This window comes from Ceratotherium simum, chromosome 30, assembly GCF_057802395.1.
Source record: "Ceratotherium simum simum isolate JZ-2026a chromosome 30, ASM5780239v1, whole genome shotgun sequence".
NCBI lineage: Eukaryota > Metazoa > Chordata > Mammalia > Perissodactyla > Rhinocerotidae > Ceratotherium > Ceratotherium simum.
In genome coordinates, this window is record NC_141929.1 from 28710594 (window position 1) to 28722967 (window position 12374).

Genomic DNA, 12374 nt, shown 5'->3' on the forward strand with positions numbered 1-12374 from the left:
ATGGATTGGAAGACTTAATATTGTTAAGATGTCAATAGTACCCAAAGCAATCTACAATTTCAATGCAACCTCTATCAAAATCCCAATGATACTTTTCGCAGAAACAGAAAAACCCATCCTAAAATTCATATGGAATCTCAAGGGACCCCAAATAGCCAAAACACTCTTGAAACAGAAGAAAAAAGCTTGAGCCCTCACACGTCCTGATTTCAAAACTTAAAGCTACAGTAATCAAAACAGTGTGGTATTGGCATAAAGACAGACATAGAGACCAGTGGAACAGAAGAAAAACCCTAGAAATAAACCCTCATATACAGTCAAATGATTTTTGACAGCAGTGCCAAGACCATTCAATAGGGAAAGCACAGTCTTCAACAATTGGGGGGTGGGGGGCGGGGAGAGAAACTGGATATCCACACGAAAAAGAATCAAGCTGGACCCTTACCTAACACCATATACAAAAACTTAACTCAAAATGAAGCAAGACCTAAATGTAAGACCTAAAACAATAAAACTCTTAAAAGAAAACATAGAATGAAAGCTCATGACATGGGATTTGGCAATGACTTCTTGGAGATGACACCAAAGGCACAGACAATGAAAGACTAAATAGACAAATTGGACCTCGTGCAAGTTAAAAAATTTGTACAACAAAAGACACTATCCATAGAGTAAAAAGGCAACCCACAGAAGGGGAGAAAATATTTGCAAAACATATACCTGATAAAGAATTAATATCCAGAACATAGAGAGAACTCCTAAAACTCAACAATAAAAAACCAAGCTGATTCAAAGATGGGCAAAGGGCTTGAAGAGACATTTCTCTAAAGAAGATATACAAATGGCCAATAAGCACACGAAAAGATGCTCAACATCACTAATCATTAGGGAAATGCCAATCAAAACTACAATGAGATACCGCCTCACACCCATTAGCATGGCTACTATCAAACAAACAGAAAACAACAAGTGTTGGCGAGGATGTGGAGAAATTGGAACCCTGTGCACTGTTGGTGGGAATGTAAATGGTACAGCTGCTGTGGAAAACAGTATGGAGGTGCCTCAAAAAATTAAAAATAGAATTACCATATGACCCTGGATTCTAGATATATACTCAAAAGAATTGAACGCAGGGTCTTGAAGATATATTTGTTCATCCATCTTCACAGCAGCTATATTCACAATAGCCAAAACATGGAAGCAATCCAAGTGTCCATCAATGGATGAATGGGTAAGCAAAATGCAGGATATACATACAACAGAATATATTCAGCCTTAAAAAGGAAGGAAATTCTGACACATGCTCATAGGTGAACTTTGAGGCCATTATGCTAAGTGAAGTAAGCCAGTCACAAAATGATTCTACTTATATGAAGTACCTAGAGTAGTCAAAATCATAAACACAGAAAGTAGAATGGTGGTTACCAGCAGCTGAGGGGATGGAGAATGGGGAGTTAATATTTAACAGGTATAGAGTTTCAGTTTTACAAGACGAAACGAGTTATGGAGGTGGGTGGTGGTGATGGTTGCACAACAATGTGAGTGTATTTGATACTACTCAACTGTACACTTAAAAATGATTCAGATGGTAAACTTTATGTTATATGTGTTTTACCACAATAACAAAAAAAATGAAAAAAGAAAGAAAGGTTCTAAGTTCACCATGAATCGGTGAGGTGGTCACATTTGGTCCGCGACCCCTCCACACCACCAGAAAATCAGTCAGAGGCTCCCTGGGTGTGGACAGCAGTCTGTGGGTCACTGTCAGGCCCGAGGTGTCCTAATCATGAGGCGCCTGAGTCTGTGGGGCTGGAGCACGAGGCCCTGAGGCTTGGGGACAGGGAAGTGAGAAGATGCTTCCCCGAAGGAAACCAGACAGGGGATTCCGGCAGTTGCCCAGGGCTGACAACTTCAGACTCTGAGGAGCCTCTAGGTTAGACTGCTGGGAACAGGTATCAGGACAGGCCAAAGCCTTGAGGGGCACAGAGGGGGAGGAAGTGGTTTTGGGAGCCAAGGGGAGGGGCATGGGACATGTGCAAATGGGTCAGGGGATGAGGAGGATGGTTTATGGCGAACGGCTGTGACCAGCCACCATCAGCCTCCTCCGGGTTTGAGGTGGGGATTTAGTGTGCTCACTGCACCCCCCACCCCACTCCCCAACCCCAGGCCTCACCATGCTGGAGCTGAGATTCGGGTTGGCTGTCCTCATCATCTTCCAGCTGACTGGGGAACCCTGAAAGAGAGGGGAGAATATAATATGCTATACGGCTGTAGGGGGATGCCCTGGGACTGGCTCTGGCCTGGCGTCTGGCTCAGGGCTCATCCCTCAGGGCGGGTCCCCAGCAAAGGAGAAACAAAGTTTACACTCTGCCATCTTTGGAGGGCACAACTAGTGGTGAGCCTTGAAGGCAGCTGTGGGCAGAAGTGTGTGTGTGTATGCAGGTTTGTGCATGTACGGGTGTGTGTGTGCATGCACATCTGCTTATGCATGTCTGTGCACATGTGCACACCGTGAACTTCCTGCGTTTCCTGCACTTTGCCTTGTGGTAGAGATCTTGAGTGAGTTCTCGCTTCCTCCCCGAGAACATCCTTGCCCCTCAATGTTCTGTGTTTCCCCGCAGAGCTGTGTAAACAGAAGGCGTCCAAGAAACGCGCACTGAACAGAGTTCAACCGTCCTTCCCCTCAGTAGAGTCAGAGGGCTCTCCCTGTGACTCCTTCTGACCACGTTGCAAAAAGAAACCTCTTGGGCATTATGGGCTATTTGGAATTTCCTGGCTGAAAGGAGCCACCTGGTCCTTTCTCCTTGCATCTTGCCTCCCTGGCCAAGTGGGGTGGGGCAAGGTGGACGGAGGGGTCCTCCAGCTCCCCAGCTGATTCGGAAGCATTAGGGAATTTGCTCCAGGAGGTGCTCACAAGCCTGGAATTTTGTTTCTGGCTTGGCCACATTGTCTCTGTGTGACTCAGGTGGGTCCCAGCCTTCCCTGGGCCTCCCTGGCTCCACGCGATGGGGGCCAGCTGGCTGCCTGGCACCTCTCACGCCTGCCCTTACCGTCTCCGTGGCCCCAAGTGCTCAGCAGCGGCACCTCCAGCTCCAGCGGCACCTCCAGCTCCATGCACACACAGTGGATGAACGTCTCCCAGGTGGCCGGGCCTTGGGTGTACAGTTCCTTGAGCTGTAGGATGACCCTCTGTGTGGGGTCCAGGGCCTCGTTCCCAGAGCCCAGGTCCATGTTGGGGAGGAAGAACTTCACCTTGGCATTCAGCCATTCTGGGTCTTTGCTGAGCAGCCTCACGAGACAGCTCCACAGGTTCTTGGTGTCCAGCTGGAGGCTAATGGGGTCCATGAGGAGCTGGCCCTGAAGGGACATGGGAGGTAGCTGAGCTGGGGGGTAGCTGAGCTGGGGGGTAGCTGAGCTGGGGGGTAGGTGAGCTGGGGGACAGGTAGGCAGGGGGACAAGTCAGCTGTAGGGAAGCCACGGGGGCAGTCAAGAACCACTCCTCACATTTGAGGGGCAGAAAATAGGCAGACAAGTGGCTTCTCCGTGGAGTCTCAATGCTTCTGCCCAGGGCTCAGTCCCAGAGGTTAGTCTGCTTTTTCTGCACCTCGTCCCTTATCTGTGCCTGTGTCCTGGCTCTGCAACGGTCTAGTTCATCCCCCGTGGATGGTCCCCTGAGGATGCTTTATTCTTTCTTGTTTCCATGGACCCATTTGTGCCGCTCTCTATCTGAGCTAAGCTCACGGCAGAGACAACTAGTCCTCCAAAATCTGTTCCTCTCTTCTTCCTTAGTACTAGAACCCTTGCATATTCCCTGGTCATCTGGAATAGACTATATTTCCCAGCCTCCCTTGCAGTCAGATGTAGCCATGTAATTAAGTTTTGGCCAATGGGATATAGGTAGAAGGGTTGTATAGCCTTCTTTGCTTCTTCCTGTTGGCTGGAATGTCTACCTGATGGCTGAACCTTGGGCAGCCATGTTGGATCAAGAGGTGGAAGCCAGTGCTGAGGAAAGTGGAGAGTAAAGCTTTCCATCTGCCTTGGACTCTCTGACTTTGAATTTGTCTATTACATGACAGGGAAATACACTTCTACTCTCTTTAAAGCATGTTGCTTAGTGCTTTCTGCTACTCACAGTGAAATCTAATCTCAGCTAATGCAAACCATCTCTCTCTCTCTCTCTCTCTAAGCAAATTCTCCCCTTCTAAACTGGAACTTGCCCTACCAATCTAGGGCAAGGGGCACTTACATAGCAAAAGCCTAAAATGTATGCAGTCTCTTTGATTCAGCAATTCCATTTCTAGCACTCTAGCCTTAGGAAACAATCATGGATGTAACAGCTTTTTAATTACAAAGCTGTTCACTGCAAGATTATTTATAATAGATAAAAATTGGAAGCAACCTAAATCTCCAAAAATTGGGGATTTGTTCACTGCAAGATTATTTATAATAGATAAAAATTGGAAACAACCTAAATGTCCAACAATTGAGGATTAGTTAACTAATTGGTGGTCCATCATACAGTGGAATATGCTATAACATTTCCAAATGTACTTTCTGGTACTATTTCCCTAATAATAGCAGCAAACACTTAGAAAGTACTTACTACATGTTAGGCACTGTTCTAAGTGCTTTGTGTGTCTCATACAATCCTCACAACTCCAGAGACTCTATCTCCAACTCTGAAAAGGATGGGAGGCCCACCCTGAAGCCAGCCTTACCAACTTCCAGAGGCTGGGGCACAGGACTATGTGTCCTGCGGTTCAGATCCCAGCTCTTCCCTTGACCCCCAGCAGAGGCTTACTGGGCATGTGTCCCCAGTCCCCTTTGGTTATACCTCTGCAACCAGACTAATAGCAATAATTCCCTGCTCAGGCACAGAGCTTCAGAATTCATGAAACATGAGCACATCCATGGGGTAAGCAGGGATCACCACCCCCACTGAACACATGGAAAGACCAAGGCCAACGAAGGGTGAAGGATGTACCCCAGGTCAGACTGCAAGTTCATAGCAGAGCCAGGCTCAGAGCTGAGATTTCTTGCCTCCCTGGCCAGTAAATTTCCAAGGCCTTGGAGCCCTAGATGGCACCAAACGAGGCTAAATTCCTGGACTTGGTGTGATCTTGGCAAGAAGATGTGGCGATGACCGAGGGCACAGCTTCTTCTCTGGGCTACGGCGTCCAAAGTCCACGCTGCCCATAAAGAAATCACCCAGGGCAGCAAGGTGCCAGGTGGAGGTGAGGAGTGCCTGGATGGCATGATTTCATCCTCAAATTTCTCCTCCAGCCAGACTGACACAACGCCTTTGCTTCCACCATTAGTGCTCTACCCCTTGGGGTAAGACATCAAGCTCTTGAAGGATAACCATCCCTGGGAGAAAGAGCACATTACATCCTTATTGATCACTGAGGCTTCTGTAGCAGACAGCCTTGGAGACAGAGGATTATAGTAGAAAGATCCTCGGCCCCAGAGTTAGGAGACTGGCGTTCCTGTTGCAGCTCTGTAATAGTTCTCTGCGGTGGGCACCAGGGCTGTTCACAGATATTCTCTTTCTCCTCCTTCTAGCCCTTGGTAGGATTGTACTTCCCTGTCCCCTTGAAATTGGGCATAGCCATGAAACTGGCTTTGGCCAATGAAATGTGCTAAAGAATGACACATGCCCCATCTGTGCAGAAGTTCTAAGAGCCAATGTGTGATTCGCCATGCTCTCTTTGCTTCTCTACCACAGCAGTATTCCAGATCTTGGCTGCTCCCTTAGCCTGGGTCCGGGAAAGAGGATAATGTGGAATACAGGTCCCGGTTGATTCACAATAGACAAGAAGCAGGGGCAGGAAATAAACTTCTGTGGTCCTAAGCCACAGGACTTTGGAGGATGTTTGCTACTGCAGCGTAAACTAGCCTATCCCAGCTGATACAGTCACAATATGACCTTGAGCAAGTTTCTTCCCTCTCTGGGCCTCGGTCACACTGTACATGAAATGGGTAGGTTAAACGCTGTCTCAGGCCCTTGTTGATTTTCTGTGTCTGATGATTTTCACTCTCATGCTGAATGGTGGCTAAGGGTAGGTTTGCTGTGCTAGTGGCACATAGTGAGGTAAATCTGGGGAGGGGGCAGTCATGGTAGGGAGCAGGAGGGGAGGGAAGGAGTGGATAGGAGGGAAAGAGAGGAGGACAGGGGAAAGGTCACCTACTTGGCTTCCTGGTTCATCATAGATGTTCTAGGGTGTCCGTGGAGCGGGACTCATGGGTGCCTCGGCCACGTCCTGTGTCCTGAGCTGGATTTGAAGAGTGTTTCCACTGGGGAGGCCCCTAAGGAGACAGGAGACAGGCACTTTCCCCACTATCCCAAATTCCCAGAGGAATGCTGTAAAGAAGGTACCTGCCCGACCCCTCCTCCAGAGACACCTGGGAGGACACTCGGCCCAGAAACAGTCCCCTCACCTTCACGCACAGATCTTATCCTCCCTGACCAAAGCTCCTTTTGTTCCTGGACTTCACACAGCCCAATCCTCCCTGGTGTCACCTCCTGCAACTCAGACATTCACCTTACAGTGACTTGTGGCGTCAGAGTGTGCCCTTCAAATCCAGCAGAGACAGCTAATTTATTCAGATGAAAACAGAATAGTCCTCACTGCAGATGCCAGCTTCCTTTCCCAATAAACCACCCCCCACCAAAATGAGCAAAAGATTTGAACAGACATTTTTCCAAAGAAGATATACAGATGGCCAACAGGCACATGAAAAGATGTTCAACATCACTAATTATTAGAGAAATGCAAATCAAAACTACAATGAGATATCACCTTACACCAGTCAGAATGGCTATAACTAACAAGGTAAGAAATAACAAGTGTTGGAGACGATGTGGAGAGAAGGGAACTCGCATACACTGCTGGTGGGAGTGCAAACTGGTGCAGCCACTATGCAAAACAGCATGGAGATTCCTCAAAACATTAAAAATAGAACTACCATATAATCCAGCTATTCCACTGCTGAGTATTTATGCAAAGAACCTGAAAACACGAATGCCTAAAGATATACGCACCCTTACATTCTTTGCAGCATTATTCTCAATAGCCAAGACTTGGAAACAACCTAAGTGCCCATCAAGGGATGAATGGATATAGAAGATGTGTATATATATATACACAATGGAATACTACTCAGCTATAAAAAAAAGATGAAATCTTGCCATTTGAGACAACATGGATGGACCTTGAGGGTATTATGTTTTTTTTTTTTAAAAAGCCATTTCTTTTTTTTTTTTTTAATAATTTTTATCTATTTTTTCCCCCCAAAGCCCCAGTAGATAGTTGTATGTCACAGTTGCACATCCTTCTAGTTGCTGTGCGTGGGACGCGGCCTCAGCATGGCCGGAGAAGCGGTGCGTCAGTGCGCGGCCGGGATCCGAACCTGGGCTGCCAGCAGTGGAGCACGCACACTTAACTGCTAAGCCACGGGGCCGGCCCAAAGGGTATCATGTTAAGTGAAATAAGTCAGATGGAGAAAGTCAAATACCGCATGATCTCACTCATAAAAAGAAGATAAAAACAACAACAACAAACAATCACATAGACACAGAGATTGGATTGGTGGTTACCATAGGGGAAGGGGGGAGGGAGGAGGGTGAAAGGGATGACTGGGCACATGTGTGTGGTGATGGATGGTAATTAGTCTTCGGGTGGTAAACATGATGTAGTCTACACAGAAATCGAAATATAATGATGTACACCTGAAGTTTATACAACATTATAAACCCACGTGACCTCAATAAAAATAAATAAATAAACTATTGTGAGCAAGCAAAACAAAAAACAGGCAGGAGAGATCTTGCTTCCTCTCTCTGCTCACTGCCATGTGAAGCTACAACGAGAAGGCGGCCATCTAGAAATCAGGAAGAGAGCCCTCACCAGATGCCAGATCTGCTGGCGCCTTGATCTCGGATTTTCCAGCCCCCAGAACTGAGACATAAACGCATGTTGAGTAAGCCACCCATTCTATGTCACTGTTATAGCAGCCCAGATTGACTCTGACAAACCTGCTGGTGACCGCAGAAAGTAAAGGAAAAAACCCTTTCAGTTAACTTGTAGATTTAAGGCAAGGCCACTTAAATCATAGCAGAGAGCTTGATAAAATTATAACAGTCATTTAGACCAAAAAGAGCAGATATGACAAGTGTCTGTATGCCTTAAGTCTATCATAACAAACGTTTTAAGTTAGAATTAATAAAAAGAAAAAAAATGAAGGCAGTTACAGCAAAGACTATTTGTTGGGAGAGGCAGGCAATAATGGAGAGGCTTCCCAACATAGTTAAGGGCATTATAAAGTGACTGTTATTAAAACTTTATGGTACTGGATTAAAAATAGAAAAATTGACCCAAGGAATGGAATAAAGTTCAAATTAGCTTCACAGTCACTTAAGACTCAACATTTAATACTCAATAGTATTAAGACAAAAAATAGTATTAAATATATAGTATTATACATATTTTATATAGTATTATATATATAATACATAGTATTAACACACATGGAAATACAAGTATTTTAAATTTAAACAATTATTTTTTAATTAAGTAATTAAATTAAAATGTTCTGTATAGGCAGATTAAAACCACCACCAGATACCATTTCACACCCATATAGAATGGCTGTAATGAAAGAGAAGACAATACTAGTGTTGATGAGGATGTGGAGAAAGAGAAACCCTTATATCCTGCTGATGGGAATGTAAAATGGTGCAGCCACTTTGGAAAACAGTTGGCAGTTCATTAAAATGTTAAACATGGAGTTACCATATAATCTAGCAATTCCCCTCGGGTCTGTACCCAAGAGAAATGAAAATATACATCCACACAAAAACTTGTACACAAATGTTCATTATCCGTAATAGCCAAAGAGTGAAAACAATCCAAATGTCCAAAAACTCATGAATGGATAAAGAACATATGATATAGCTATACAGTGGAATATTATTCAGCAATAAAAAGGAATAAAGCACTGATACGTGCTACACACGGATGAACCACAAAAACATTATGCTAAGTGAGAAAAGTGCCTACTGAAGTACATTATTAAGTAAATCCAAATTTAACAAGCTATGGCACGCGTATGTTTTAAGTGTGTGTGTGTGCACGTGTGTGTGTATTTGTATACATAGAGACCAGCTCTAGGGCTACACAGGAAACTGGTGACAGGATTGTGTCTGGGGAAGGGACCTGGGGGACGCAGGCAAAGGAGAGCCCTTGCACTGTACTCCTTTGGACCACTCTGTACCATTCGAACTTTTTAAAGGGAGCATTTTCATTAAAAAAAAAAAAAAAAACAGAAAAACATTTACATTAAAAACTAGAGTAGACATTTCCTTAATGTGTAAGGAAGAGAAACACGTGATGAGAGTCAGCACGAGAAATGATCAGTGATGGCCCACAGAAATGGAAGTTCCCTACATAATGTAAAATAATAAAACTAAAACACGAAATAGGAAGGCAATCAATGGGGAGAAACGTCTGCATTAAGGATGACAGACGGAGGCTGAAAATTCAAATAAAAAAGTTCTTCATACATATTGAGGAAATATTTTATTCTACTTTTTAGTTTAACATTTGTGTGTGTGTTACGGGGACAAAACTACATTTTCGCTGGAGAAGTGGTTGAAAAAGTTGAACAGACACTGTAATGAATATTTGCTAAATGCCAGCGCCTTTGAGCCTTGTCTATTTAATTCTCACAACTACTCCTCTTGGACGGCTCCTATGAATTTAAAAACTTCCAAGTCCAAAACTGAACTCCTGGTCTTCCCTCCCAAGCTGGTGCCTTCCCCCATCACCTTCCCCATTCCAGCAAAGGGCTGCCTCACGCTTCCGTTAACTCAAGCCGAGGATGGCTTCATTTTTCCACAGGTATCACAGGATCTCACTTCCTCCACTGCTATTGTCTTGACCTGGCCATAATTTCTCACGGATTCCTGTACCAGGAGACCTGGGCTCCCTTCTCCTGCCTGCTCCCACATCCTCCAGAGAGTTAGATCAGCCCACATTACGTGCCTTTGCCACCCAGAACCTTCCCATCTCACCCCGAGGGAAAGCCAGAATCCTTCTCAACACTATCAGTGGTTCGAACAGTCTTTAAAAAGTCAAACTTGATCACTTTAACATTTCCCTCCTTGTGTTAATTGTTTTCCCTTATTTTTAAATTAACTTTTGGCAATTTATGTTTTTTTGAGACAATTGCTCATTTTGTCAAGGATGTTCAAACTCAGTATAGCCCACAGTTGTGTATAATATTTACTTGTATATAATATTTAAATCTCCTCACATCTTTACATTTAATTTAGTTTATTTTACTTTTTCTTTTTCTCCTTATTAGATTTGCCAGCAGTTGGTATCTCTTATGTTTAAAAACAAACTTTCATTTTCGTTTATCAATTCTGTAGCATTTTCCCTTTTCTAGTTTTATAATTTTGGTTTTTATCTTATTTCTTTTCCCTGATTTACTGAGACTGTTTATTACTCTTTAACTTTTGAGTCAGTTTATTGCTTAGGTCATTTCTAGTCTTTTGTTTTTAAAAAATAATAAGAGAAAACACTTTTGGCCAATTTCCATAAATTCATATCAAGTTTTATATCGAATTTAGATTAGATTACCAGTAAATTATAATTATAATTTTGAACTGAGTCATTTAACAGAAAGGTTAATTATTTTTTAAAACTTAGCTATTAATTTTTTGTTTTACTGTACTGTACAAAGAATAAGTCCTATACAATTTCTGCTTTGGGGAATATGTTGAGATTTTCCTTTTTTGCTTGGTGTATGACAAATTTTAAAATATTCCATGACATTTAAAAAGATATTCTTTTTCAATTAAGATTTCTATCTCACAAATTATGCCAAAATAAAGTCTAGATGGGTCCAGGGGCCGGCCCCGTGGCTTAGCGGTTAAGTGCGCGTGCTCCGCTACTGGCGGCCCGGGTTCGGATCCTGGGCGCGCACTGAGGCACCGCTTCTCCGGCCGTGCTGAGGCCGCGTCCCACATACAGCAACTAGAAGGATGTGCAACTATGACTTACAACTATCTACTGGGGCTTTGAGGAAAAAAAGGAGGATTGGCAATAGATGTTAGCTCAGAGCCTGTCTTCCTCAGCAAAAAGAGGAGGATCAGCATGGATGTTAGCTCAGGGCTGATCTTCTTCACACACACACACACACACACACACACAAAAAGTCTAGATGAGGCCAAAATTTAAATGTAAAAAGTTAAACCATGAAAGTACTGGAAGACTATATGTATTCAATTTACCACAATTCATGAAGCTGTATGTTTAATTTTTTGTATTTTTTTCTGTGCTATATTTCACAACAAAAAAGTTAAAAATTTTTAAATGCTAGAAGAAAACATGGGAAAAACCTTTTTTAAAAAAATAATTTTAGAGTAGAGAGGGCCTAGCTAAGCATGACACAAAATCCAGAAATCATAGAGGAAAAACTGGATGAAACTGACTAGATATAAATTAGAAGTTTCATATTGCCAAAGAAGACAACAAAGAAAGTGAAAAGATGAATGACAAACTGGAAAAATATCTGCTAGTTATATCACAAAGCCATAAATGTTTTTAACATATCAAGAGTTATTACAAATCAATAAGAAAAAGGACGACGACCTCATAGAAAAGTGGGCAAAGAACATGAACAGTTCACAGATAAGGAAATACAAATGGCTCTTAAATATGTGAAAAGATGCTCAACCTCCCACGAAATGAAAGAAATGTAGGTTAAAACTAAAAAAAACAGATATGCAGTAGTCCTCCCTTATTCTTGACAGATACGTCCCAAGACCCCCAATGGATGCCTGAAACCGTGGCTGGTACCTGTATATACTACATTGTTTTCTATACGTACTATCTGAGGTGCAGCAGCAAAACTAGCACGAAATTCTTTTTCCTTCTTCACAATTGCACAAATAGAAGATTCCTCCTTATTGTAGATCTTAGCAACCTCAGCATATGATTATTTTTCTTTTTTTAATTAAGTTGAGAACTTTCACCTTTCCACTTAAAGGAAGCACTTTACAGTCGATCTGATAACCGAGGCTACTACTAAGTGACTGACAGGCGGGTAGCAGATAAGTCCTGGATGCCTTGGACAAAGGGATGATTCATGTCCCAGGTGGGATGGAGCGGGATGCTGGGAAATTTTATCGTATTACTCAGAACAGCTGTGCAATTTAAAATTTATGAATTATTTATTTTTGAAATTTTCCATTTAATATTTTTGGATCACGAATGATTGCGAGTAACCGAAACCTCAGAAAGCAAAACCAAAGATAAGAGGCGACTACTGTACCATTTTCTAGCTCTTAGATGGGCAAGGATATGACA

At 43.2% G+C, this 12374-nt stretch overlaps 1 protein-coding gene across 4 annotated transcripts in view; it reads right to left on the reverse strand.

Moving 5' to 3' along the window:
* Window positions 1-12374, reverse strand: part of NLRC5 (NLR family CARD domain containing 5) — a 93341-nt gene that overhangs the window by 55210 nt on the left and 25757 nt on the right. For 3 of the 4 annotated variants that reach the window (XM_087420218.1, XM_087420220.1, XM_087420216.1), the window contains exons 2-4: window positions 6189-6306; window positions 3051-3357; window positions 2174-2233 (exon numbers count right to left, since the gene is read on the reverse strand). In XM_087420218.1, the coding sequence (XP_087276344.1) occupies window positions 2174-2233; window positions 3051-3345 (355 nt within the window). In that variant the 5' untranslated portion in view covers window positions 3346-3357; window positions 6189-6306. Of the gene's footprint in view, window positions 1-2173; window positions 2234-3050; window positions 3358-6188; window positions 6307-6438; window positions 6523-12374 lie in introns of those variants that run through there. The other variant, XM_087420217.1, reaches the window with a different exon arrangement.